At 40.0% G+C, this 26212-nt stretch overlaps 1 protein-coding gene and 1 long non-coding RNA gene across 3 annotated transcripts in view; one reads left to right on the top strand and one right to left on the bottom strand.

Moving 5' to 3' along the window:
• The window catches only part of LOC146443393 (uncharacterized), a 30702-nt gene extending 24784 nt beyond the window's left edge, over nucleotides 1–5918 (bottom strand). The window contains exon 1 of the long non-coding RNA XR_014847136.1: nucleotides 5787–5918. This is a non-coding gene — a long non-coding RNA (uncharacterized LOC146443393). The remainder of the gene's footprint in view (nucleotides 1–5786) is intronic.
• SLC38A4 (solute carrier family 38 member 4) lies at nucleotides 1495–24256 on the top strand. Of its 2 annotated transcripts, none has more exons than XM_085043873.1 (16): nucleotides 1495–1644; nucleotides 5463–5693; nucleotides 6483–6573; nucleotides 7882–7997; nucleotides 11045–11118; nucleotides 11254–11346; nucleotides 12916–12997; nucleotides 13089–13171; nucleotides 13281–13339; nucleotides 13717–13995; nucleotides 14114–14193; nucleotides 15279–15379; nucleotides 16355–16479; nucleotides 19072–19216; nucleotides 20171–20268; nucleotides 21671–24256. In XM_085043873.1, the coding sequence occupies exons 2-16, from the start codon at nucleotides 5575–5577 to the stop codon at nucleotides 21770–21772; spliced, it is 1647 nt and encodes a 548-aa protein (XP_084899999.1). In that variant the 5' UTR covers nucleotides 1495–1644; nucleotides 5463–5574; the 3' UTR covers nucleotides 21773–24256. The 2 variants fall into 2 exon arrangements, with proteins under 2 accessions (XP_084899999.1, XP_084900008.1); XM_085043882.1 differs by lacking the exon at nucleotides 1495–1644 and adding an exon at nucleotides 3933–4025.
• Nucleotides 24257–26212: the final 1956 nt, after the last annotated feature.

Here is a 26212-nt window from a genome sequence, read left to right as displayed (position 1 = left end):
TGTTAGTACATCTGTCCCCAAATCTCCCTGCTGTTTTCTTTATGGTTTGCAATCTTGTTTTCCTTTGTTTAAAGAAATGTTTTTCTCTCCCCTATTGTTACATGAAACATCCACATGAGCAGCAGTGCAAGAAGGCTGCCCATACTCACAGCCCTGTCGAGTGTGCAAAGCAAACAGGCTCAAGCAGAGCAGAGCTGCCTCCCCCAGCTCCCCCTGCAGCTCTGCTCTCCCACCCTAGCAATGGCATAAGGCAATTTCGTGCCAAACTTCTGCTGAGAACTGCCTTAGTAGATTAAGGACACCTATTCTTTGTCATATGCCTTAGATGGAAAGCCTGTTTCCCTCATTAGACCAACTGATGAAATAGAAAACACAGGGAGCCTTCAGATTCAAAGTCCATTCAACCAGTCTAGGCCCAAAAATTTGTTCATTTTTCCAGCTATGTGATAGGTTTAAATCAAGATAGGACCTCTGGCTCCAAACCTTGCACCTCTTAATCTTTGGATTGCACTACTTTTGGCATCATATGGCATGACTGGCTTTACAATGAGCTGTCTTTTCATGGGAATGCAGAACTGAGGGAGACAGAGCTTATTTTTGTTAAACTATTTGTCTGAGTCTATATTGGAACTCAGATTTTTTTGGAGGGGAACTCTGAAACCAGTATACCACAGCCAGTACTGGCAGCAAGGAAGCAGAAGCCCTGGTCATGGTGGAGCAGCATTGGGTTCCCACAGGTTGTCACCAAGCCTGAGCTAAAACACTCTGAGTGCTCCACAGGAAACTCTAAGAATTAAAAATTACATCCCCTCATTTGCCCTCCTGCCTTCACAGTCAGGCAAGACTGAGGGCTTTGATCACAAAGCCTACATGGGAAGGAAGGCTGGAGGGTTAGTTGTAGTTCTTAATTATGGTCATTATGTAATTGGATAAAATTCTGCAGTAACTTCTGCAGTATTACAGGCACATCATAGGTAATGAAATACTTCTTCACAGGCCTATATTGCCATTAAATTAAGAACATTTCTCCCTGGACATACACCTCAATTGCCATTACAGTAAACATTTCAGCTGGGAAACAAAGGCACAGGTCAAACAGCCCATGTGAAAGCACACACTTAGGACCAAGTCTGGACAGCCAGTGCCACATGTAGCTCTGTAGTCACAAAGATAAGAGCAGTGTGGGAGCACACAGGTATTTCTCCCAGAACTTATTTTCCAGACATATTATTATTGTGCTGCTGCAGTTCAATGCATGTGCATTATTCAAAAATCCAGACTGTCAAATGAAAGTGTGATCAAGCCTGGATGCAGCATTCTGATGATACGCATTTTGTAATAGGGCTAAGCTCAGAGAGCAAATAGCTCCGGTAACTGAGATGTTTGCCCTCAGTGTGCTCCAATAAACTGATTTACCTTTCTTTTTTTCCTCCCTTTTTTTTTAAAAGAGCTGACGCAAGTTTGTCAAAGGGAGTTGTTGGGTGTAGCAGCTGTTGATTGGTTCATCCCATACACTCCCATTTGTCTTTAAATCACTGTTCAACTGCTCTAGGTTGCATATGAGTAAACCTTTTCTTACAGGTGGAATTCCTAAAAGATATAACCTGCCTAGCAAGTGAGGACAGGGAGCTGCTCAACTCAGAGGTAAACTTCTTTTCTTCATAACATTTGATCAATGTATTTTAGACACTGCCTACATCTTCAGAAATTGGACATTATAAATTTAATTAATCTGTAAGTATAAGTGCAGTGTGAAGGATAGGCTCCTTAAGATTTACTGAGACAGTAATTTGCACTGGCAAATATCTTTGGTATTTCTTCAGGAATGAAATTTAGTCTTCTCTTTTGTACAGAAAATCAAAGTCTAAGCAACCATAGAAGCAGCAATAGTGTTCAAAATTGCCCAGTCAATTAAGAAATGAATGATTGTTTTGCTTTGCAGCCCTTGGCTAACTTCTGAGAATTTTTTTCAAGGCCCTTGAGTTAGTTGGCTAATATTTCTATAAACTAATGAATTTGTGAAAACAGGCTTTACATTTTAATTGTTTGTTTCACAGTTGCAACACTTATTTCATTTTGAAATAGCCACAGAGACAATAATATTATAAAGTCACTGTCATGAAGATGAAGTATCTGGCAAAATCTGCTAAATGGGACACCATGGCGGAGGTTACAAATATTGATATTGCAAAACCCATGACAGTATTAGTCATATCTGTGACCCGGCATTATTTGCCCAGTGGTTGTCCATTTGCCTGATGTTCTAACTGCAGACTGGACAGAAATCAATAAAATTGTGAAATCACATGCCAAAAATTTCATCATTTTCTGAATCATTGCTGAAAACCATCACTTAATAGATGATGCAGAACAGTACCTTACACTTGAAGAGGAAAATTAGTTTTATAGCAATAAGCTCTAATAGTAGGTGAATTTCTTTTGCAATGAGCATATTTCCATTTTAATACTATACTTGAAGAAAAATCTTTTCTGTTCAGCCAAATGCTAGAAGAGGCAGCAAAAACATCACTGCATTGAAGCCAAGTTTGAGGAACACTGGAAATCTAAGAGATTTCTGTTGTATGTTTAGGCATCAAATTCATAACTGTGAAGCAGGAAGCATTAAATCCCAGGGATGCTAAAGCAGATGATCTTTGGTGTTTTTCCTCCAATATCACAGGCTAAGTTTCTGGCAGGGCCCAGGCCACAGCCTTGGTGGCTGTGCTTTCATGCCATCCCTGCCCTGGCTCCTGGCTCTCCCCCAGGAGCAGTAGTCCAGACAAGAACAAGATCCCGAAGGGATGGAAGTGAGCACCCAGTGCCAGTGCCTTCCCCTGTGTCTAAATATCTTGCAGGCTGAGTAATGACTCCAGGGGTGCAGGGTCACCCCATGTCCCTCTCAGGTGAAGAAGTGACAGCTCTGCCCCTTCTGTGTTACTTGTAGGGAGAACATGCTACCAGTGCCTGCACATCTTCCCAAATCCTTCAGTATCTGCAGAGCCAGGAACCTGAATAGCTGGATTGCCACCAACTACAGGAGCAGTTCTGCCAACTTCTACTAAAGTTCAAAGGCACCATTGGTCATAGTCACAGTTATCAGTGTTGGCAGGATTCAAATCCAGTACCAGTCCTGTTCCATTCTCCCCACATTTATGCCAATGGCTTTCAGCTCATAGTTTGCAGACCTCTTAAGCTCTACCAACCTCTCCCTAAAAAAGTTACAACTCCCTGAAAGCAGATTCTCAACAGATTTAATTTTGCCACCTGAGGATTTGTACTTTCATGGGAAGACTTTTAGGAATTCACAGATTAAAAACAATAAAATAAAATAGAAAATCACTGTTTTATGCAGTAATTCCACAGCCTTTTGAGATGACACACATAAATCAGATTACTTGTGTAAATGTTTGACAGGGCAATGTCCAGATGATTCTTATACTGTAACATGTATTTTCAGTCAATTTTTCCAAATTGTTTGCCGTGCTGCACAAGCTTTCATCCTCAATCTAATCTTTGTGCGACTTAACTCCTGGCAAATTTTTTGCTTACTTTTCCTCCATTTCCCATCTCTTTGAAGATCTGTATTTTTTGGACCGCCACTTGTAGAAAAGACATTTCTCAAACAAGAAGAGTTAGGCAGTGCACACAGGGGAGATTTTATCCTTTACCAGAACAGGGATAAGCACAGTTAGGTTTGTTTGCCTGACTTTTTGCACCACATTTTAAAAATAAGCATCAAGAATTGGAAAAGCTCTTTCTCTCAGACAGGGTAGCATTGCATTTGGAGACAGTTCTGTGAATGAAACCGCAGTTGTTAGGGCTCTGTTGGGGGTGGAGGGGGCGGGGGTTGTTACTGGTTTTTGATCTCACGGAGTTATTCATATCCTGAGCGGGCAGAATCCTCCAGGCACTGGAATGTGAGTGCCAGCAGCTCTGCCCTGGTGCCTGAGTCACTCATCTCCACGCACACACACACACACACTCTGTGAGGCAGCAGAAAGAATTAAACCCAGCAGCACTCTCTGGTAGGAAATTTCCTAATGCGCTTTGGTATTGCTTCTGCTTTTCAGTTGTCTGGTCTGGGTGAATGCTTTTAGTAAGAAGCAACGAATTTGACTTTAATTTCTGGCCTGGAGTCAGTTTTAACCTCCAGGGTTGGCATTTAAATTTTATATTTGCATTTTAAACACATGCACTCCAATGTCTTGCCACTATAAATATGCTTGCAGACGTTCTTAAGAGCAGCATGTGATCAGTATTAGAGGATAGTGAAGGTCTGGTCGTTGAGCTGGACCTATACATCCATAAATGCAAACCCAGGAAAAAGGCTATTAAATAATTGCAGATTTAGCCTTACAAAGAGCCAGCCTAAGAAATTATTTGTTGCAGTGTTTTCTGATACTGTTATTACAGAGTGCTGATCTGCATTTGGCATGTGATATTTATGAAAATTGTCATGAATCTGCCCAGTGTGCCTGATTGCAAGGCAGCAGGTAAATGGACAGGAAACTGTAGCTGTGGCCCCAAGCGTGTCAGCAATGTGCTCTCTGATCTGTGCTCACTCCCTTCACTGGTGTCCCCTCAGCTGTGGAGTGGAAACATAAAATGCATCAAGGAATATCTTTGGGAAGGGAGAAATATTGCAGAACTGCATCCTTTCTTGCACAGCATTTTCTTACTGAATCTGGCAATAAACAAATGTGTTCACATGTGTATCTACAGATGAGTCTGTAATACACAGCTGCTGAAATCCCAGAGGTGACCTTTTCATTGTAAATTTGGGTTGTACAATTTCATTTGGCCCATACAAGAAATAAAGAGTTGAGCATTTATTCTTATGATTTTTTAAAGGCAGGAATTTTTCTAATGGGTTGAAGATAATCAGTCTTATATCCATGTAATTATCCTGTGTGAGACAAAGCTTTCAGTGATGGGTCAAGTAAGAATTAAACACCAGTCCACTGAAAAACAGAAACACGCCTATAATAATTGCACCTCCTAATTATTGAGAAATGATCATACAGAGATACTCACCTCTGTCAAGATCCCAGTGAAAGCAACAAATCTACGAAGCATTAAAACTTGTGACAACATTAATCTTACAACAAATGGGAAAGCCTGCTGTACTCTTCTTTCAACAGCAAGCAGTTCAACATCACTCCTCCCTATAAAGTCGAAAGCAGAAGTTCAGGAAATTATTTTCTGCTGGCTTTGTATTTTTTCCAGATGCTGAACATCCATTGTGCATCTGTTGGCCTCTGCAGTCTTTACCATTTGAAGGGAGACAGGAGGACCAAGTGCTAGCACATAAAGAGACTTTTATGCTTGCCCAGAATTTTCCCAGTCTGCAACAGTTTCTCCTCTTAATGCTATTACAAAGATCAAACACAAACCAAACAATTCACACTGGTTTATCTAATTTGGAGAAAACTCAAATGAGTTCTGTTGTATTTTGTTTGCAGAACAGAGTGTTCTGGCAGCCCCTGCATGATAGAGAGGACCTGCAAGCAGACGGCTCAGTGCTGTTTACCCTGAAGAGGCGAGTGTGTGTGCTGGAAAGCGCTGACCTTTCTAATGGATCGCATGGAGCTGCAGAAAGTCAACATCGAACCTGATGACCAGAGCAACAGTGGAGAAAGCCTCGAAGACAACTACACAGAGCTGGCTGATTCAGAAAAGGCTGCAATCAGGAGGTAGGCATTTATCTGTTCTGTTTAGGCTAGAAAGCAGTAATCAATAAACAAGCTTTACTGATGGCATCTGGGACATTTTCCCACAACACTTACCCTCCCTGCTCTGTGCTCTGGAGGTGCACCCAGCACAGCAAGGCAGCCCAGGTCCCCCCAGAGCAGCCACCAACTGGAGTGACATCTGCAGGTTCCCAGCACAGAGAACCCCTTGCCAATTTCCAGCTACTCCAGTCAGATAGTACATGTGTAAATTAATACACTCTCAGAGCAGTGCAACCTTAGTACACTGAGGGGGAACGCTTTCCAGGGCAAGGTATGGAGGGCAGCAGGGACAGCCCAGCCTCATTCATTCCACCAGAACCCACCATAGCACTGGTACCTGCATGGCTGGAAAAAGGCATCTCAAAACCAGCCATCAGTGTCTAGCTCTCAGCTTGCTGCACCCCCAGCATGTACCTCCAGCTGGGTTGCTGCAAGGCCCTTTGTTCCTCAGACATGAAGTATGTGCTCAGCTTTAGCATGTAGCTGGCTGTACGGAATTCTGCTTTCCATTGCCTGCAATCAAACATAATTTGAAGATTACTGTGTTTAAAACTAAATTCCAAATCAAAGCAAAGATCTACTAAACATGCCATTGGTCATGAGAAATTTACAGGAGAAGAGAGCTTTTTTCTGAAGGATTTTTAAATACTCATTGCAACGTCAAAGGAAGCTTTCCACTGATAACAAAAGGAACTACTCAAAACACGTCATAAGCTTTATCAATATCTTCTTATTTTTCTTTGTGTTCAGTCCCTTTGCTAGTAATGATGCAGAAGGTCAGAAGTTCCTTACAAATGGATATCTGGATAAAAAGAAATTGGAAGACTATAATGAAGAATACGTAAGTTTTATTCATTTTTAATGAATGAATTAGTTAATTAATTAAAAATTACAAAGTAGATCTTATTGACCTGCATTTTTTCTGAAAGTTTCAGTAAGCAAAATTACTCTGGAGCTCAGCCAGCATAATTTTGGCTTTCAAAGAATAAACACATTTTCTAGCAGTTAGTGTGGCAAGCCCTTTCTGTTGTCTTTCAAGTGAAACTGAATCTTTTCTATGCAAATAATCAGAAAAATTTCTCAGATCACACTTGAACTTCAGTAACTTCATGTAATGTCAGCTGAGATGCTCAGCCAGGGAGGGTTTGCACCCATTTTCCTGACAGGATATTTAGCTTAGAGGGACTTTGTTGTTCCTATAGCCAGGAAGATCTGTGCCTTAGAGCATGCCTGCTTGTATTTTTAGTTTCCAGCATCAGTCTAAATGAACCCACATCCAGCTCCATTGCTTTAAAGAAAGGACATTATTGTTTTGGCTTTATGATGCTGATCATTACACTGTCAGCACACCTCCAATTCCTTATACAACTCCACATGCAAGTGGAAGGACAGCACCTGTTCCTGGGGTGTGCATGTGGGTACCTCTCTGGTCAGGATTTAATTTTATTCAATTTTTTGTGAATTTGGTGAAAGGAAAGGCATTCTTTTATCAGTTGTGTTACAGATTTTTTTAAGAAATGATGGCATAAAATCAAAAATATTATTTGTGATTGTAAGCTGAAATTAAGAGCCATGTTCCCGTTTCCTTTTCCACTTGGTGTCAGTTGCAAATCCTTCACATGCCATCCCCTCTCTCCTTGGTTTCATCCTCTTCCAGTCCTCTGCCTCCAGCCCTAGGCACTCAGCACTCCTCTCTTTCCTCCCCCAGACACACTTTTAGTTCCTCAAGGGAAAAAGCGCATCCTACTTGGAGAAAAATTCAAAAATCTGTTGCATTATTTTTTTTTTACATCTGAATATTTAAAAATCAAAAATTGGGAAATCTGTTTGATAACAGCATGTATTTCCATAGAGGCTGGCCAACACAGCCAGTGCAGCTGTGTCACCTTAGTTGCCTGTCAGGAATGTAGGCCTCCTCTTCACTGAGACAGCAAAAGAGTGGGAAGAGGCAAATACTACCAGCACAGCTGTCATTGGAGTAAAGAGACTCCTAATGGTGGCAAGTGCCTCTGGGTTCAAGAACCTTGAAAAATCTCCACCTCTAAGGATCAAGGGAGAAGTATAGGGAAAACCAGCAATGAGGATAATTAGCTGGTCATGCTCAGTAAAATGCAAATGAATTGCCATTTTCTGTTCTTGCACCCAACAGCACCGGGGAAGAACTTCCTTTGGAATGTCCTCATTCAACCTCAGCAATGCCATTATGGGCAGCGGCATCTTAGGGCTCTCCTATGCCATGGCCAACACAGGAATTATCCTTTTCATGTAAGTATATAGAAAGAAAAGCAAACAGAATATAAGCAGGAGATTAAGTCTTTACAGCTAGAGAGGTATGTCAAGCTTGGTTTGTTAGCTGAAGATTCTTTTAAGATCCTCTGTAATGAAAACATTTTAGCTTTACCACAAGGAGCCATACACTGCTGAGAACCCTTCTATTTTTTTAATAGTTTAGACCTCCTTTCTATTAGGAACAGAAGAGTGAATTGATGCTGTGCAAAATACCAGAAGGAAAGAACAATCCAGAAAGAAATACTGGTCCTAAAATAACACGAGCAACCTTGTCGGTTCAGTATGGGAATCCAACAAGGGAATTAAATCGTCCTTAAATATATTTGCATCATCCCAGCTATCTAATCACAATGTAGAAATGGAACAAGAATATTCGATATAATCTGAAATGGCAGCATGCTTTTGAATGCAAAGGCATTCACAGAATTTAATGTTGCTTCTTCAAGCCTGTACCCAATGTGCACAAATGACAGCACTGATCTGTGACTGACAAATACAGTCACAGTATCCACACAGAATGGGTTTTGATAGGCAGTAACATACAGCCATGGGGAGTTTTTGAATCGATGGCTAACCTCTGGCTCATTTTAATGAGACAAAGTGCATCAGAAGAAAAATTTTGGTTTTCTTGTTTCAATAACAGATTTTAATTTTAGCAGAAACCCTAATTTTAACTCTCCATGACTAGAATAAAGCATGATATTACTGTGTGGAAATAGGCCATTGTTTGACATTACAGAAATCTAGCATCCTTTAACTGTTTTTATACAGCTTCTTGTGTCTGGGAAGTGTGTAACTATGACAGCAACGATGTTTGTAATGTTACATGTAGCTTCCAGTTGCTAAGAAACACCTCCTGTTTTGCCAGTAGAATTTTTAACTGGAAATTAATTGTAGATTCAAGTGTTATTCTCTGTAAGTGCTTCATAACACCTGCATTCAACTGGTTTAGATATAGTATTTGCGGAGCAAAAAATGGAAGCCAGTTAAAAAATTGACCACATCAGGGTCAGAAAAATGTAGGATTTTTTTTTCCTTCAACTTTCTCTGAGCACTTGCACTAACTAGTATCTCCATAAATTATCACTGGAAAGAAAAACATGATATGTCAAGCCTCACTAAAGGAAAAAAACATTACCTTCGTAATGTCTTTATTTTGAAACTGTTCATTCTGACAGGTGGCTATAAATTCTTATATGAGCTTAATGACATTAGCTCTGTTGGCAGTGCTAAAGAAGGGGATAATGCTAAAGCAAAAACCAGAGGATGTCTCCACCCACAGCTCACTTTCTTTATTATGCTATTTCCATATTTTCTGCATGAGAACATTCTCCCTTCTAGTAGAGGAAAGAGTTTTATTTAAAAGTATAAACTTGTGTGTAGGTATTGTTACCCCCACAACATTTATCCACTTGCTGGAATTCCTCTGTTTTCACAGATCATGATGTTACTGTATGTGGGACAGAAAAATCCCATCTACTGAATGGAAACTACTGGACATTAGTTCTAATTTAGATGATGCTGGTAGCATTCTCTAAATTTTTGTAACTTGGGGTTCTCATGTTGCCCAAGTACTGTCATGCTGGAAGGTGTTCTGCAGGGTCAAGGCAAAAGGAGGGGTCCTAAAACTCAGAAGCTCCCTGGATATACCCATTACATTCTGCCCATCAAGGAGGTTTACAGAGGCACTGAGCATGCACCAGAGCCACACTTCTGCTGCTCAGCATGATTTAGCAAGTGCAGCCAGGGGGACTTTAGTTTACCCCACCTCATCTGTCAGGACACAGAGACCTTGTCTGTGAATAGCAGCTGTATGGGTGCCCCTGATCAAGGAGGATGCCATCTCAGCAGGATGCACTGTGACCTCAGCCATGATCCCCCCTTGCCATACTGCATGAGCTCACAGCGCGAGAGACAACCCTGCCCACACTAAGGTCTTAGCACTGTCTGTCTCTCTTGAAGAGGGAAACTTCAGAGGAAATTGTAACAGTCTGCTGGTCATCACCTGGCCCCAGGACCTCTGTCTGCTCCTAGACTGCAACTCATTTACAAACTTGGCTGTCAGTGTCTCCCATATCTATACCAAATCACGTGTTCTGTGGAGGCACAACCTCCCATTCAGCTGTGGATTGAGGTGCATCCATATTTTCTAGCTCTGTCATGTTATCGTCACATTCCCTTCCTCACCAGCACTTGTGCAGGCTGAAGACAAGATGGTTATGGTAATAAGATACGCTGTCCACAGTGCTGTGCCCTGAAAATGCCATACAAAGCTACATTTTTCACCAGCAGTTTACAAGAGGCATGTGGCTGAAATCACATAGGTTGCACCTGCTGTGTGGAAGGAACATGGCAATAATCAGAACTAATTAATTCAGGCACTGGTACCTTCAAGCAGACTAGACTAGACTAAGCTCCCAGAGCTCCAAGAGCAGATTTTCCAGTGTTGTGCCACCCTTAAACATTATTCAATATTTCTAATGTACTTGCACAGCAGGCAACTAACCTCCACTGCACAGTGACACGGCAGGAGTCATAAGTAGTGACCAGCCAGGAGGTAGCATTGAAGTTGTCCCAGTCATGATTTGGTTTCGGGTTTCATTTTTTGGGATTTTTTGACAGCTCTGATTAAGGAGAGATATGAAAATGAGAGGTCAGTGCACAGATGAGGGTCCAAAGAACAGATTCTTGCATAGAAGTCTGTTTATTTTAGTAGGATCTTGTTAAGATACAAGATTCTGTCCTCGTGGAAGAGAACAGAACTGGCACTTAGTGAATGTAAACAAGCCTTCAGGGGTTTTTGGAGTGCATAAGGTGCAACTGTACTCACAAGTAAGCTACAGCTGACACTTGGCTCTGCATGTAGCGCTCGAGACCAAAGAACAAATTTACTGAAAACTATTTACATAATGAACTTCATGAGAATGAGAAAGTGTATGTTCAAATCATCACAGACTGAGAGTCTCTTATGTCCTGCTCAGGATTCTGATTTCTTTTTTTTTCTTTTCTGCTTTGTGTTGCAGAATTTTGCTGCTCAGCGTAGCAATATTGTCACTCTACTCAGTCCACCTCTTACTGAAGATATCAAAAGAAGGAGGTAGGTGGATCAGGCTGCAATTGATGGAGTCCCTACGGCATGCATGTATTTTACCTTGGAATGCATTTCATCAAGTATGCCCAATGTAGTGACCCATGTTTCCTTTTGGTTTTGATTTTGTTTGTTTTTTTCCAGGATCATTAATATATGAAAAACTGGGAGAAAAGGCATTTGGCTGGCCTGGGAAGTGTGGTGTTTTCATTTCAGTTACAATGCAGAATATTGGAGGTGAGCGACAAAAATTTTCTCACTTCCAATGCTCTTCTACAGAACAGAAATGCTTTCTTTCTCTCCTCTGTCTGGCTAAATGGCATCAGAGGTGAGCCAGACACAGCATACATTGTATTGGAAAAATGAAGGACATGAGGACTAAATCTCACTGTTTCAGCTACCTGACACTTCAGTGTATGGTGAAAGACAGCTGCCTGGGAGGTCTCCATGGCCAGTGAAGAAGCTTCAATGATGGCTTAAGTGGCCTGGCTGACTGTCCTCAAGGAACTGGCCATTTCTCCTTATTGACTGTGGCTCAGACTATTCTTCTTAGCATCTAGTTGAAGCATCTGCTTCAACTTAGAAAAGATTAGTCTGACCTAAAAGGAACAGCACAGGATTCTGACTTCTCCCTAAAAGCCTCTTCAGTAGTTAATTTGTCGGATTAAGTCTCTCCTTGAAATAAGAGTCGGGTTGTGTTATTCCTATGATATGTGTTTAAAGTAATTTCTGGATGTATTCACCCACAAAGATACTTCCTGTGAAATATCTATCAAGTAACATCCATCCTCTCAGAACAGGAGACTCACCAATATAAACAGCAGTGTTAGGACTGTACATTCATTCAACAAAGCTTTTTTCCTTTACTATCCTGGAAGATGACTTATAGGAGGCTGAAAATCACCACATCTGAAAGCACAGGGGAGTGTGTAATTTTTTACAGATTCCTTAAGGAGAGGCAGTTGAAATTTAAATTAAATGTGCCACTAGTCAATTAAATGTATGCGGATTTTTTGGAGATTTCTCTATTGGAACTTGCTATGTTTCGCAAATCTCCGTCAACAGATCATTACTATCCTGTTATAGCAGCTTTGCTACACAAACAGAGGAAGTTCACACCTCTCTACCGCAAAAGACTTCTTAATTTTGTTCATAAAAAACATTATTCTATGGTATTCCTTTCCCTCCCCAAGCCTGGATATCAAATTGGTTGAATTCAGAAATTGAGTATGCTTCCCTATTAAAGAGGAATAGCTGCTCCTGTCATCCTTGTCTAGATTGATCCATAGATCTCCAGAGACCTCTCTGTGACAAACATAAAACAAATGAAAAAAAAAATTAATTCTGGCAGTACATTTTTAGTGAGATGTGTAGAAGTCCACTCTTACATCAGGAATCTTGACAATTAGTTGATTTCTTTTTATATTGAGAAGATACTGGAAGAAAGAAGTTGAAACTAGGAAGGATAAGGTAGCTGAAGAGATCTGGAGGAAGTAACAACTAAAGTTACTATGGAATGGGTCTAGACAGTGTCCATTGGAAGAAAAGAATTTATAACAGGAAAACAAAAGGAAAAGTTAAGAGTGATTAAAGTATGCTAAAAATCAATATTAACAGTATTGCATTCTAATACAGAATGCTAGATGTCATTCAGAACCTGTTCATAACAATATAAAATATTTATTTATTTATTTAGACACACTGTTTTTTAAACAAACCTAATTTCTCTACTTTAGCAAAAACTTTTTTTTTCCCAGAACTACAGTTTTCTCTGAAGGTGTTTGTTTTGTTTGGGTTTTTTTTCAGCAATGTCAAGCTACCTCTTTATTATTAAATATGAACTTCCTGAAGTCATCAGAGCATTTATGAAACTTGAGGAGAATTCTGGGTAGGTGCCTTTTCCCAGCCTGAACCTCAGGTGAAAATTTTTCACTTTGATGTCAGTGATGATTGTTTTTATTTTCATTCTTCCTCTTTAGAGAATGGTACCTTAATGGGAACTACCTCGTCATACTTGTAACAGTTGTGGTTATTCTTCCCCTCTCCCTTCTAAAAAGCTTAGGTAAGCTTAATGCCCCTCTTAAACTCATTTCTTATTCCTGTTAGGATTGTGAATTTATATGTAACTGAACTGTTTTGTTCTGTTTTGTTTTGTTTTTCTTGCTGCACAGGTTATCTTGGTTACACGAGTGGGTTTTCGCTGACCTGTATGGTTTTCTTTGTCAGTGTGGTAGGTGACTGTTTGGGTATTGTCTCCAGGCAAATAGAGACTCTGTAATCCTTAAACACTGTTATAGTTCTTATCATGACAATTTAATGGGGATGTTAGAATAGCACTTGCAAGTGAATCAAATAAACAGCTTACTGCTGAATGAAGTCAGAATAAAAAAGACCAGTTTAAAAAAACACTTGAGAATGAAAAATAAAGCAGGAAAACAGCTGAGGCAGAGTAACAACAAATATTTGCAGAAGAAGCAGAAGTGGTAGCACTTAATTTCTTGCTTCCTCTCTTTCTGAGTGTCTGTTTATACTTCTGTTGGAACACCAAATATGTGTAATCTCCTATATAGTGGTACTATTCTGATGACATTGTCTACTTTTTTGCAGGTAATCTTCAAGAAATCCCAAATACCCTGTCCTCTTCCCATCCTGGACCACGGGGTTGAAAACTGGACCACCACCAATAGCACAGTGCCAATGCACCTGGTCATGTTACCAAACGGGTCACTCGGTTCTGGAGTGAATTTCATGATGGACAACACAGCTGGGCACTTTCCGAGCCTTGAGGAGCCAAAAGATACCTCCCCAAAAAGCGATGTAGAATATGAAGCACACAGCGACAACAGCGACAAGTGCCAGCCAAAATACTTTGTGTTCAACTCACGGGTAAGGGAGGTTCTGTAGAATTTGTCTTTAACCACTTGTACCACAGCTAAACTGCTGCCTGCCAAAAGTCAGAGGTACAGCCGTGACCATTCTTACTAATGGGAGCTTTATTTTACAGACTGCCTATGCAATACCCATCCTGGCATTTGCATTCGTATGCCACCCTGAGGTGCTACCAATATACAGTGAACTGAAAGAGTAAGGTTCTTAAATTTTGTCCAATACTTCCAGTTAACCATTGATAGAGATAACTTTCTACATGTTGTCCTTTGATTGCTGGTGTGTAAACAACCACATGATAATGATTTATTGCTTTCCATGGTAAGCAGATATTGGCGTTGCTTTGACCTTACAGTCAGATTTTGGTGACAGAGAACCACTGCATTGGTCGATATTTACTTAGGCAAGCAGGAATCTGGACAGTCCTCAAATGATCTGAAATAAACTGGGCAACTTGGTTGCGCTGAAAGAGATAATTCTGGTTTCTCATAATACCTTAATGAGTACTGTGTCTGGGTCAGTTGCTGCTTACTTTTAAATTTTCTTGGTATGTCATTGGTTTGGGTGTCTTACATAGGCTCTTCATTCAGCCTATTTTTCTTAACAAATATCAAAAATCAAATACACTTACTTAAAACAGCACAGACTGGGAGGGGCTAATATAAGGTGTTGAACAGTAATAACTGCATTACAGGAGGGTGTGTTGCAAAACACAAAGCGGTTAAGAGCCATTACCTCCTATTTCAGTAGGTTTAACCTCAGAAGCAATAAAAATTCTCATATGACTTGGGAAAATGCTCGCAGGTCCTATAAAATGAAGATTTTTCTTCAACCAAAGGATTTATGAAGAAAATATTTGATCTGCAAGGGATTCTTGAACCTGCAGAACAGCCCTATGTATATATAAGGGTGTGTTCATATAGAGACGGCTGAAAGATCTTGTCTACTATTATTAACAGACCTGTAATTCTAGCCCCTCCTTTTTTTTTAAATCTAAAATACACCATTTGAGATTGACAGTTAATAAATAATGATATACAAAATAATGTATCAAATTTTTATGTTGTCACTGAGAAAGCACTAGAAATGCATTTTCCACACATTTTATAAATCTGTGGTGCTCTGCACAGAGCTGTAAAACATAAAAAACTTTACGTAACCAATATAGCTGCTATGAACTTACTGTCCAGTGAGGGTATGTCAGAGAGCTAAGATACTTCAGAGCACTTCCTGTACAAATAGAGGCTTTATAGGACTGTTATTTTCTTTCTTTTGTACTTTAGTCGCTCCCGAAAGCGCATGCAGAATGTCTCAAATATCTCCATCACTGGCATGCTTGTCATGTATCTTCTGGCTGCCCTCTTTGGATACTTGACCTTCTACGGTAGGTCAAAACCCTGTTCTCTGTAGAATTTTCCCTCACATTTTAAAGCAGGAGACCTGGTTCTATCACAAAGGCTCAAGTATTAATGTATTTTCTGGGGGTCTGAATCCAAGTGTAAGCAACATCCAATTGTAATACACAACATGTAACCTTCTGAATGAACTGTGGGACTTATCCAGCTGTCAGGCCACAAGTTCCTCACCTGGGAGAGACTCAGAGTCACCTACTAGGGGGACTAGTTTTGTTTCCCTTGGCTTTGTGGACTTAGAAAAGAAGCTGCTGTAAACTTGGCTCTTGGCAAAGGCCAAGAGTACTAAAAATACACTAGTGCTCAACAGTTTTACATGACACTATTAAGTGCTATCCAATCTGTCTCTGACGCCACTGGTTCAGCTTCATCCATCTATGCTGAAAAACAGGTGCAAATCATTCTAGTGTAAAAAAAATCTGGACGAGCTAGACTAACCGATGGGCAAACAGAGTAGTCTCTCTATTAGCACACAATTTTGTGCAAACGCCACCTTTTTTACCTTGTTAGTTCCTCTATACAGCAGAGAAGTGAATGATACAGCACAATCTGCTCCCTATCACTGGGGCAAGAGGGCTCTCTTTGAGAGTTGGGACATCTGGGTGGAGGCCAAAGGGAGCTGTTACCAGTTCAGTGAGTCGTTTCATGTTTTGTATCCCAGAAATTATTTTTACTTCAGGTTCTACATCCACTTATTGACTTTCTCAAAGTCATCTCAAAGATACTGGAGTGCAAAGCATCACCTCAGAGCTGTATTACTCTCATCATCTCTGAATGATGGACTTGTATCAGTCATGGTGGGAAAATTCCTCTTTCATGTCTAGCCCATAACATGTATCTAATGACAGCAGCTGGGCTAAAGCTAATCTTATCTCTTATCTGGCTGCAGTAAAACGATCCAAGGTATTGCTTAAGTGGTTTAACTCCTTTCTATTTCCTTTTTATAGGAGAAGTTGAAGATGAGCTACTTCATACCTACACTAAAGTGTACACCTTTGACAGCCTCTTGCTGTCAGTTCGCCTGGCAGTGCTGGTGGCTGTCACCCTGACCGTGCCCCTTGTCCTTTTTCCCGTAAGTAACATAGCTGAAATCAGGGCTGACAGTGGCTGTATGTGTTCAGCACGGACGGATTTTAACACTGAAGAAAAGTAAGCCTGAGGTTTTTATTTAGAGAGGTCTGTTTTCTCACATGCATTTTGACCAGAGCATGGACCTTAAGCAGTTAGGGTTGCAAAATATAAAAGACTGAAATAAATCAGTCTTTATAAATAAATCAGGAATGACTTCTCTGTCTCTCTCTGGCTCTTTCTGTACTATATTTATCAGAGCAGTGCTAAGTACTAAAGACTTGGGGATATACTGAAACCACTTACGAGATTTCCTAATACAGACGTAGGCACCTACTATAGCATCCAAACTCAGGACAGACACATGAAGCTCAGGTCACGCATTGTGCAGGAATCCCAGACCAAGCTGCTAAAGTAAAAGGACAGAAGCCCCTGTGATCACCCCACATGCCTGGACAGGGGAGGAAGCTAAATGCCAGAAAAAAATGGCATACAAGACTCAGCTGCATAGTCAGTTGTCTGAGCAAACTTCTGAGCTTCTGTGTGCTCTTCACAAGGAAAAACACAATAACCACAGTAGCAGGGACAGAAAGGCACAGCTAAACTAACTGCTCTGCAGAGGGACTGACCTTCCTCATGGATCAATCTTTCCCAATGAGCAGAACTCCAGGCTCCTGAATGTGTAAGACTGTCCCTCATGCCTTCCCTGAGCTGCCATGCAGCAGAGGAGAAAATAGCTGATCCTCATCTTTTGGTCCTGGGCGGCTGGTGTGTCATTTGTACAGCATGTACAAGCCCAGCATCATGCTGCTGGAGGGCTCCCAGCAGGCTGCATCCCAGCACAGTGTTCCCATCTGAGTAAGCCTGGGGTCCTGTTGCTCCGTTGTCCTGGATGCAACGCACGCTCTGCGTAGGTACTGTTTCCAGGCTTGCTGACAAATGCCTAAGAGCAGTGATCACTGTTCAGTGTTGTGTCCCAAAAAAAAACTTCAAAAAATTCAGGTAAAAAGCACCCAGTGTGATCAGTCCTTCTGGCTTGGAGAGTTACCGTGCTCTGCCTTAAACATTGTGCTTAAAGCAGCAACTAAATGTTTAAATTAGACTTAAACTGATCAATCTTCATGGGAAGACAAGCTAAGGACATTGCAAAAGCCTCTGTCTGTCACGTGTAGCATTTTACATTTTTAGCTTTCTGTGTTATCATTTTTATATCTAAGTAGTGTGCAAAAGCTTAGCAGTTACATACCACAGCAGTACTTGCTCTATTAAAAGAGCTCCTGAGAAAATATAATTTGCTTGTAAATCAGAATATCAAAAAGCTTTACACATTCAATCAGGACAGCCAGCTCAGCACATCTTATTACTTCAAATAAGAAGTATAATTTTTTCAACTACTTTTTAAATTAATCATCCCATTTGTATTTTCTTAAAGTAGTCGGAGGTTTTTATTTAAAAAAATAAAAAGTCATTGCATTGTTATAAAATTAACTAAATATAGATCTATGTACCATTAGTCACTGTGAAACTTCAGTTTGATAGCTCCTTTTTAAGGACCACCATAAAAGGAATAATGCACAAGATGCTGACAGTAAGTTCACAGGAATACAGGCAGAAGTTTTTTTCTGAAATAAAGCTGTTTTACACCAACTCAAAAGTTGGGCAAAATATTTTCAATCTACCTCCCTCTTCCTAGTATTGGTTCACATCAACCTGAAAAACATGAAATACAGAGCTCATGCTGTGTTTTCAAGTGATGGACTACACTCACAGAACCCCACATATTTATTCAATTGCCAAATTCACCCAGAAGCAGTTACACGTTATTCTAAAACAAGCAAGCAGAAGTGGATTTGGGGCCTTTTTTAGTGTAAAAATACTGTTGTTCAATCTCTAAATATCCACTTTTAAGTTAATGATAATACTTGAGAGTAAGACTATCTCCACCCACCAAATGAATTTGCTTTTGACCTTTTTTTCTATTCACCATCTTTTATGTTGTAAAAGCAAAAAAATTCTGTGTTGTGTGAGAAAGTCAGTGGAGCAAAAAAGGATCCTCTTCGATGGCTTTTAGGATTATAATTTCCAAGTGGCATTGAAAAATATGCTTTTCTTTTCAGATATATATATGTATATATCTAATGAAAGTGAAACAACAGCTTCCTCTTTCTTTCCAAAAAGTAAATGACAGAATTCTTATGGGATTTTCAGAGGGAGCAGGTTCAGGGATACAGCAATTCATATTTCACACGTGCATTTCTTGCCTGATGATTAGTACTTATGGGGGGTTCTTTGAGGATTTTTTTTGCTGATATTAGCATCTTTCAGTTGAACAGATTTCATGTCCCTGATTTTACACCCTATTTACTTGACTTTCTTCTGCACTGCAAATATTTGAGTTCCTGCATTAAACTGTGAACCCATTTCTCAAAAACATACATCAGAGTGAGATTACATTATGGGAATCAAAGACTGAAAACACATTTTTTCAGTCAGAATTTCTCACAGCAGAAGTAACTAACAGGCATCATTTTTTAAAACTGAAAGCTAAGATAAAATAATTGTTGGTTTACATTCCCTGCTGTTTCTCATCTTGCAGATCCGTTCATCTGTCAGTGCACTGCTGTTTCCCAAAAGGCCATTCAGCTGGATAAGACATTTCCTGATTGCAGCAGTAATTCTGGCTTTTAATAATCTGCTTGTAATTTTTGTCCCAACTATTAAAGACATCTTTGGATTTATCGGTAGGTTTCATAAATGTTGTTTGTTTACTCTGTTATCCTTTCTATAACATGTTTACATTCATGGACTGAGGAGCCATCTGAGTTTGGGTCTTACAGTAGGGTGACATAAATACAAATTGAAGTTAAAAGGGATATAAGAATTCCCAAATGGCTGACAGACTAAGCTACAGGCTATTCAACTTCGTTGTTACCTTGCATGAGGCACAAGGAATCCAATAATCCCAGTATAAAAACTGGTAAGAAATTCCTATTTTGACCATTCCCATTTGAGGAAAGGGAAATCACCTTTGGTTTTCAAGCACCTATAGCATGAACAAAATGCATTGACTTCCAAACTGTTATGCTAGAAAAAGGAGAAAAGTGACACATTTCTTTTGACATTAACAGTTCTCTCCCTACCACTTTCTTTTGTTGTCTTGGCCTCTGACCAAAAAAAAAAAAAAAAACCTCCATGCTCTGAGCTGCTTGAGGACTCAGGGATGTAGATGCCCTTGAGAAAGATACCTCCATGGGGTTTCTGCAGCTGGTTTGCTCCTCCCTGCCTTTTATACCTGGGCCATCGTGCTAGACTCTGCAGAGCAGAGGGGAGTAGGCGCTTCTTAGACACAGATCATCCACTCTTTTTTTGATGCCTGCTTTCCAGGGTCATCCCCCCCAGAATGTCTATTTGCCCTTGCTTCACCAGCTGACATGACATACAGACATCTGTACCACGGGCAGCCACACCACTTTGGAAAATCCTCTCAGTAACGAGTCTCTTCAGGACCCAAGCACCCAAATAAATGTTTTGACAACTACAGCTCTCCATGAATGTTGTCTGCAGAGAGAGCCCTTTGTGCAGTTGGGCACAGAAAGGCAGCTGCCTCCCAACAGCTGCACCTCCTCTCTTTCGCAGGTGCACCACTCTGCTTTTCTGTCAGATGTTGTAGCACTCAGCTCTGCTCTCTCTTGCAGGAGCCTCTTCTGCCACAATGTTGATTTTCATCCTCCCTGGTGCCTTCTACCTTCGAATTGTTAAGAAGGAACCCTTCAGGTCTCCCCAGAAGATTGGGGTAAGAGAACAGGGGTCAGTTGCAAAAGGAAGGGTGAGAGGGTGTGTGCTTTCCACTCTTCGTTAATACTCAGACTTTTGACTTGCAATATCTGGCACTTGCTCATTAATGGAAGTGTCTCACTCAAAATACAGGTTGGGCAGTGGGATCCACCTCAGGTTTCACAAGCCAAAGCTTTTAGTGCACTACTACTCCTGACACTCACCTAAGTGTTTAGGATAAAGTGTGTCTTAAACCACTAGCATAAGGGATTTGTTTAATCCGATCTAAGCTCTAGTTAACACCTGTATTTGCATAAATAGCAGCAAGATTGTCTATAAGAAGTTGTTGGTTCATGCTAGAAAACCAGCTGTGGATTAAGAGAGAGATTTGAGGTCAAGGTTAAGAAGGAAGTTGTGCTGCAGAGAGATAAATAAGTAACTGTGAGCTCTCTTGTGAGACAGATCCATACACCTACAGGACACATATATGAAGGTCTATCATTTATGCACAGCATGTGTCTATATGTCATGCTGGACTGCCACTTCAGTATCTTTTATCCTGATCATCAATAACTGTCTGCACATTCAACTATCACTGAGGAAATGTTCTTTAAAAATTAAATTAGAAAATTTACTAATAAAATACATATGCAGACACATAATGTAAGCAGATGAGCGTATATACATCTATACATATGTTCATAAAAGACATGCAAGTTCAATACATACATACTTCAAGTATAAAAGGTGTATTATGATGAAATTATTTCTACAATGTCTTTTGTAGCTGTTATTATAGAGAGACTGTGAATATTTTTTATGTGTCTTCATTCACTCTTCATGTTGCTGTGTGTTAGGCACATCTAGAATTTCACATCCTCCAATGAGATCACATGCAATATTCATCTTTGTTTTAGAAGACACAATATTGTTAAGTGTGGACAGATTATGGTAAACTAAAGCCCCACTAAAGCAAAAGGTGACTACAAGCATCTGAATCACTTGAATATATACTAAATATGGTCAGATAAGAGATATGGGCTTACGTGTTTGTCTAATAAGGATTAACTCTGAAGGTATTCTTAATGTCAGAGACTATTAAAATTGACTGAAAATTTATTCGTTTTTAAAGATTTTAAAAAATTGTTTGTCTGTTATATTTTTTATTATTGTTCACAGTAACAAAGTGGGGTGTTTCCAGATCTAGCTGTATAAAATCCATCTCTCTCAGACTGAAATTCACACAGAACTAACTTTGATTTGTGTGGCCCTGCACAATGTTTCTTGTGCTTTAGTCACAGAGAATAAGCCAAATTTAGGCCCTGGGTATTAACATTAATGCAGATCCAGTGGGACAATCTATGAGCTACAGCCTGCTCAGGCACTTGCTTTATTAATAAAATTTCTTTTTCCAATTTCAGGCTCTAATTTTTCTCATAGTTGGCATAATCTTCATGATTGTGAGTATGACTCTTATTGTAATGGACTGGATTTACAATCCCCCAAGTTCAAGGCATGATTAACCTGTGAAGACAACCAAGTGCTTTTTGTAACAAAAATATTTGTATTGTGTGCTCTGAAGAACATCTAAATGGGACTGTTATTCCCTAGCTAGTAACTGCTGTACTTTGAAGACAGTTTCTGGTAATGTCAAGAAACTGTTAAGAACCCAGTGGAGTCTACGTCATCCTTGTCAATAAGGATTGTTATTTATGCATTAGGAACTTGAGCTTAGCATTTCTGGCCAGGTGAAATGAAATGTGTGGTGTGAATGCTTTCTATTTTCAAAAGCAAAATGACTTTGTACATAGTTCTCAAAAATATCTTGGTGTCACCCCTTTCAAAATCTCCAATCATGATAGTAACCACAGTTCCTAGAGCCTTGGAAAGGTAATGGCCAGAAAACTAGCCAGTGCCTTGTTTTCAATCTGAAGATCATGGGAGTGGCTGCCCAGGTCCAAGAGAAAGGGTACAGCTTCTGGGGGTGATCTGCAAGGTGACTCCTCCCTGCCTGATAGACTGACCTGCCTATCAGAAAGATAACAGCTTTGACAAGCCAGTGGACAAAGCTGAGTGTTAGATTTGTTGCCCAAATTGGTCGCCCTTGGTAGGTGACGGCTGTCGCACAGAATGAAGCTCTCTGACATGGATTCTGTGTTGGGGCACATGCTTGAAGAACAGTGGAGCATTCTCATTTTGTTGTCAAAGATACCTGTGCTGGAAACATCAGTCATTTCTGCTGCAGGGTTTTTTTGTTCTTTAATTTTTGATTATTGTGTGAGCTTGCATCACTGAACAAGTTGTATCCTTCATAAAAACTTGTCTTCCACTCTCACAGGAGTTTAAGGAGACCACAAAGTGTGGCAAAGCACCCTATCCAGTATTGTTCAGTACTTGTGTATTTGATAAATGTTCAGTGCAGGAAACTGTAATTTGCTATATATAAAAACATATGTATTTATGTACATAATTTTTTGTTTTCCTCTAGTCATAAAAATGTTATCTAGTCATAAAAATGTGGTAAATGATTTTTGATTTTTTTTTATGTGTCACTCTGTTTTCATAGCCACACACTTAATATTGTTTTGAAGGAAACATATTGAATTGTTTAGTTTGTAAAAGGTTCATTTTTATTCACCAGTGTTACCTGTAGCAAGCCCTAACTGCTACCTGTGTAAAAACACATTCGTATGTTTACTACTTACATTACAATAAATTGCAAGATGTTTTCCTCTTGAGAATTTTTAATACATGCCTTAAAGTTTTGTGTTACCATTGTATACCACAAATTTTAATTACTTGCTCCTCATCTTGTCTATCCATACATCAGCATTCAGCAACATCCTATGTAATGAAGTTATGCAAAGGAAACAGCATTACTGACAATCTCAAGTGTATCATGCTATGCAGCTGTGCAAGACAGACAAAAAAGGGTTGCATTCTGTGTTATATTCATGCTTAATTAACAGTCAGCTCATGGCTGGGCTGTGTTGTGGAGTACTCACTACATATGCTCTCTGTACACACCAGGGACAAGCAGCCAGAGAGGCCTTGCTAACTCCTTAGCAGAGGGAATGAGTGGGACGGTGTGACTGCTGGTTTATCATGCTTACACAAATCCAATTTCATTTAATAGGAGTTTTCATTTTCTGACTTAGAAATCTATTGAGTGCACACCTGTGAATTCAGATGGCTGTGAAGCACTCAAAAGCTGTCTCTGCTCTCTCCTCGGCTTCACACAAAATTCTGTTTGTGTGTGTCTGTGTATGTATAAATTGTGTATACTTGCAGATCAACTGGAAAGCAATGTCAGATATATATTCCATGTCAAATGCGACCTTTCTGAGCAGTAGTATATGCTCACTTGAGTACTGTATTCTTAATACACTGGGAAACACTTCTTCATGCATGCTAAGTCTGGCTTTGTATTTTTTTAAGAAAATGGTGCCAGTAATATTTTTCTCTACTTTAAGCAGACTAATGCAAATAATATTGCTCTACTGCTGAAGAGACTTTTAGCATGGACTAGAAATAATAGTAACACACCACCATATCTCTCTTCCTTTTACCATTGCTGAGAGTTGTACGTATGAAATTGTAACTGCATCTTTACTTCAGAGTAAAAGCACATATTGAGACTGCAGCTGCATGTAGAGACTTAGGAACACACGTAGTCCACCTAAAATATATGAATGACCTCAAGAAAAGTAACAGAACTATGGAACAATGGCATAACTCACTGCCTTTTTATGACAAAAAAAAAGAAAAAACCAGAAGGTTTTAAAATGTCAAGTTTTTGAGTTAAAATATGTTGGTCATAGTGATATGCAGCTGCTACGCACACTGGGAGTAAGGGCAGTATTGCTCATAGCTTATTAGCACTGTTGGGAATGCTGGAAGTTGGAGTTGCTTATTAATTTTGTAATGTTGACAATAGGCTTGGTGAGGATTTTTATTATTAGACCATCCATGAATGTATAATAAAAGATTTTTTCAAAGATTGCAAATTATTTTTTTATCTGCTTTACACTAGCAGGATAAGAATTTTTTTTTGAAAATCAAGCAGAGTCAAGGTGGTAACACAGGTATTGCTAAAAACGCAGGTACGTTCCCTTTTAAAAGTACATTCCCTTTTAAGACAGAAATTTGTGTATCCATATGTATCTGCAGACGAGCACGATGGCACCCCCTTCATAGAATAACCCTTCGGCATTCTCTGTTTTCTAACTATTCATGGAGCTGCACAGACGTCACTGGGTAGAGAATGGCTGGTGTTAAAGGTGGGGTTATCTGTGAGATTTTGAATGCCTCATTCTTGGGATTAGCTGGGATACACGGTACAGCAACTAAGTATAGTATGGGAGTATATACAGTAGTATATGTAGTATATTACTAACTATAGTATGGGAGCGCACACCAGATGGTACCACTATGTATAAATACTTCCTATCATTGCAGCTGCAGGTTTCCCTGCTGTTACATACTTGTCTAACGTATACTCATAGCCCAAAATATACTGGTCTGCACACAGCTCCAGTATCAATGAGCTCATGTGAGAACCATGCCCATGGCCAGACAGCATTTGCAACCTGCCAACTAATGAGGGAGGCACTACAGTCCCAGACACATGCTCAACCCCTATTCCACAAACATCCACCCTGATTTCTCCTTCCCATCTAGTTAGGCACCCTTCATTCCCTGCAGCACTAGCTTTAATCTGTCTCAGTGATGTTTGACGTATAACTTTTTAGAGTCAGGAGGCTGTTTTACTTAAACAATTACAATTGTAATAAACAAATGAGGGAAGTTAAAGAAAAGGTATGTTTTCAAGGACAAAAAAAAAGTCAATGAAAATGTTAGAGATTTTAGTGGCATAGAGGTGTGTCATTAAATGGGTGTGTCATTAAATGGATATGTCAAGAATGCCAGAAGTGATATAGAAAAAAAACCAAAAATGGAAGTAATGAGTATTTCAGCTCTGGATTTAGAAAGGGGCAAAAAAGAGGACACTCATTAGAGGGCAAAATCCTCTCAAGTTCCTAAGACTGTATTCAGTAGTATCTATCCTAAAGAAGGGCAGCAGGCCTAGGTAAGTCAGAGCAGCTGGGTCTGCTCTTCCTTTTCATTAAACCCTGCTGGTTCTCAATGGCTGACATAGTAGTAAATAAAGCTAGTCAGCAATTACTCACTAAGAGGTATAGGTGGTGCTCTAGATGGAATATTTCCATTCATTTGACTTTAAATTTCAACAGAAGTTTTAATGAAATTTTGCAATTACAACAAAATTCTGTCAGAGCCCCATCTGTTTTCCATTAACCTGCCTGGCAAAGCTCTGTGGGCTCCAGGGGAGCTTACAGTTCCTGGCCTGCAGTTCTTCTGGCAATGGGCAAGGGCCAGCCCACTCACATCCAGCACAGACAGCCCCGGTGCTTTGGTTGGGGAGTCCAGTGTGAGCTCAGGGTCGCACAGTTTCCTTCTGTGGAGTTCAGCCTTGGTGCTGTAGCGGCAAGACTGTCAATACTTCCATGGTATATTGTGCTGTCTAGTAGCATCCTTGGGAAAAAACCAAGCATGGTTTTAGTTAATTTAATTATCACTTACTGAAAACACTTAAAAGCTTGTGCTGAACCTGGGTGATAAAAACTCTTAAGGATATGAGATATATGAAGCTGAAAGTGATCTCAGGTAGGCTCCTATTCCACACCTGGATTAGATTGTTGTGGTGCATGCCTGCAAGTTCTAGTGCTCAAGAGACCAGCTGCAGGGGCCTGTGACAGCCTGGACTGTTTAGGTCATGGAGACCTGTGGAAACCAACCATGAGCCCCTGCGATTGAAGAAATTATTTCTAGAGACTTCTCCTTTGTTCCCTCTTGAGTTGTGTATTATTGGTTCATTTGAATTGTGTCCCTGTCCTGTTGCTGTTGAGCAGCTAGCAGAGTAATGAAAGCACCAGTTCTCAGTG

This window comes from Lichenostomus cassidix, chromosome 1Aa (assembly GCF_008360975.1).
Source record: "Lichenostomus cassidix isolate B80296 chromosome 1Aa, HeHo_3.0, whole genome shotgun sequence".
Lineage (NCBI taxonomy): Eukaryota > Metazoa > Chordata > Aves > Passeriformes > Meliphagidae > Lichenostomus > Lichenostomus cassidix.
This window is presented reverse-complemented; position numbering and strand designations above follow the sequence as displayed.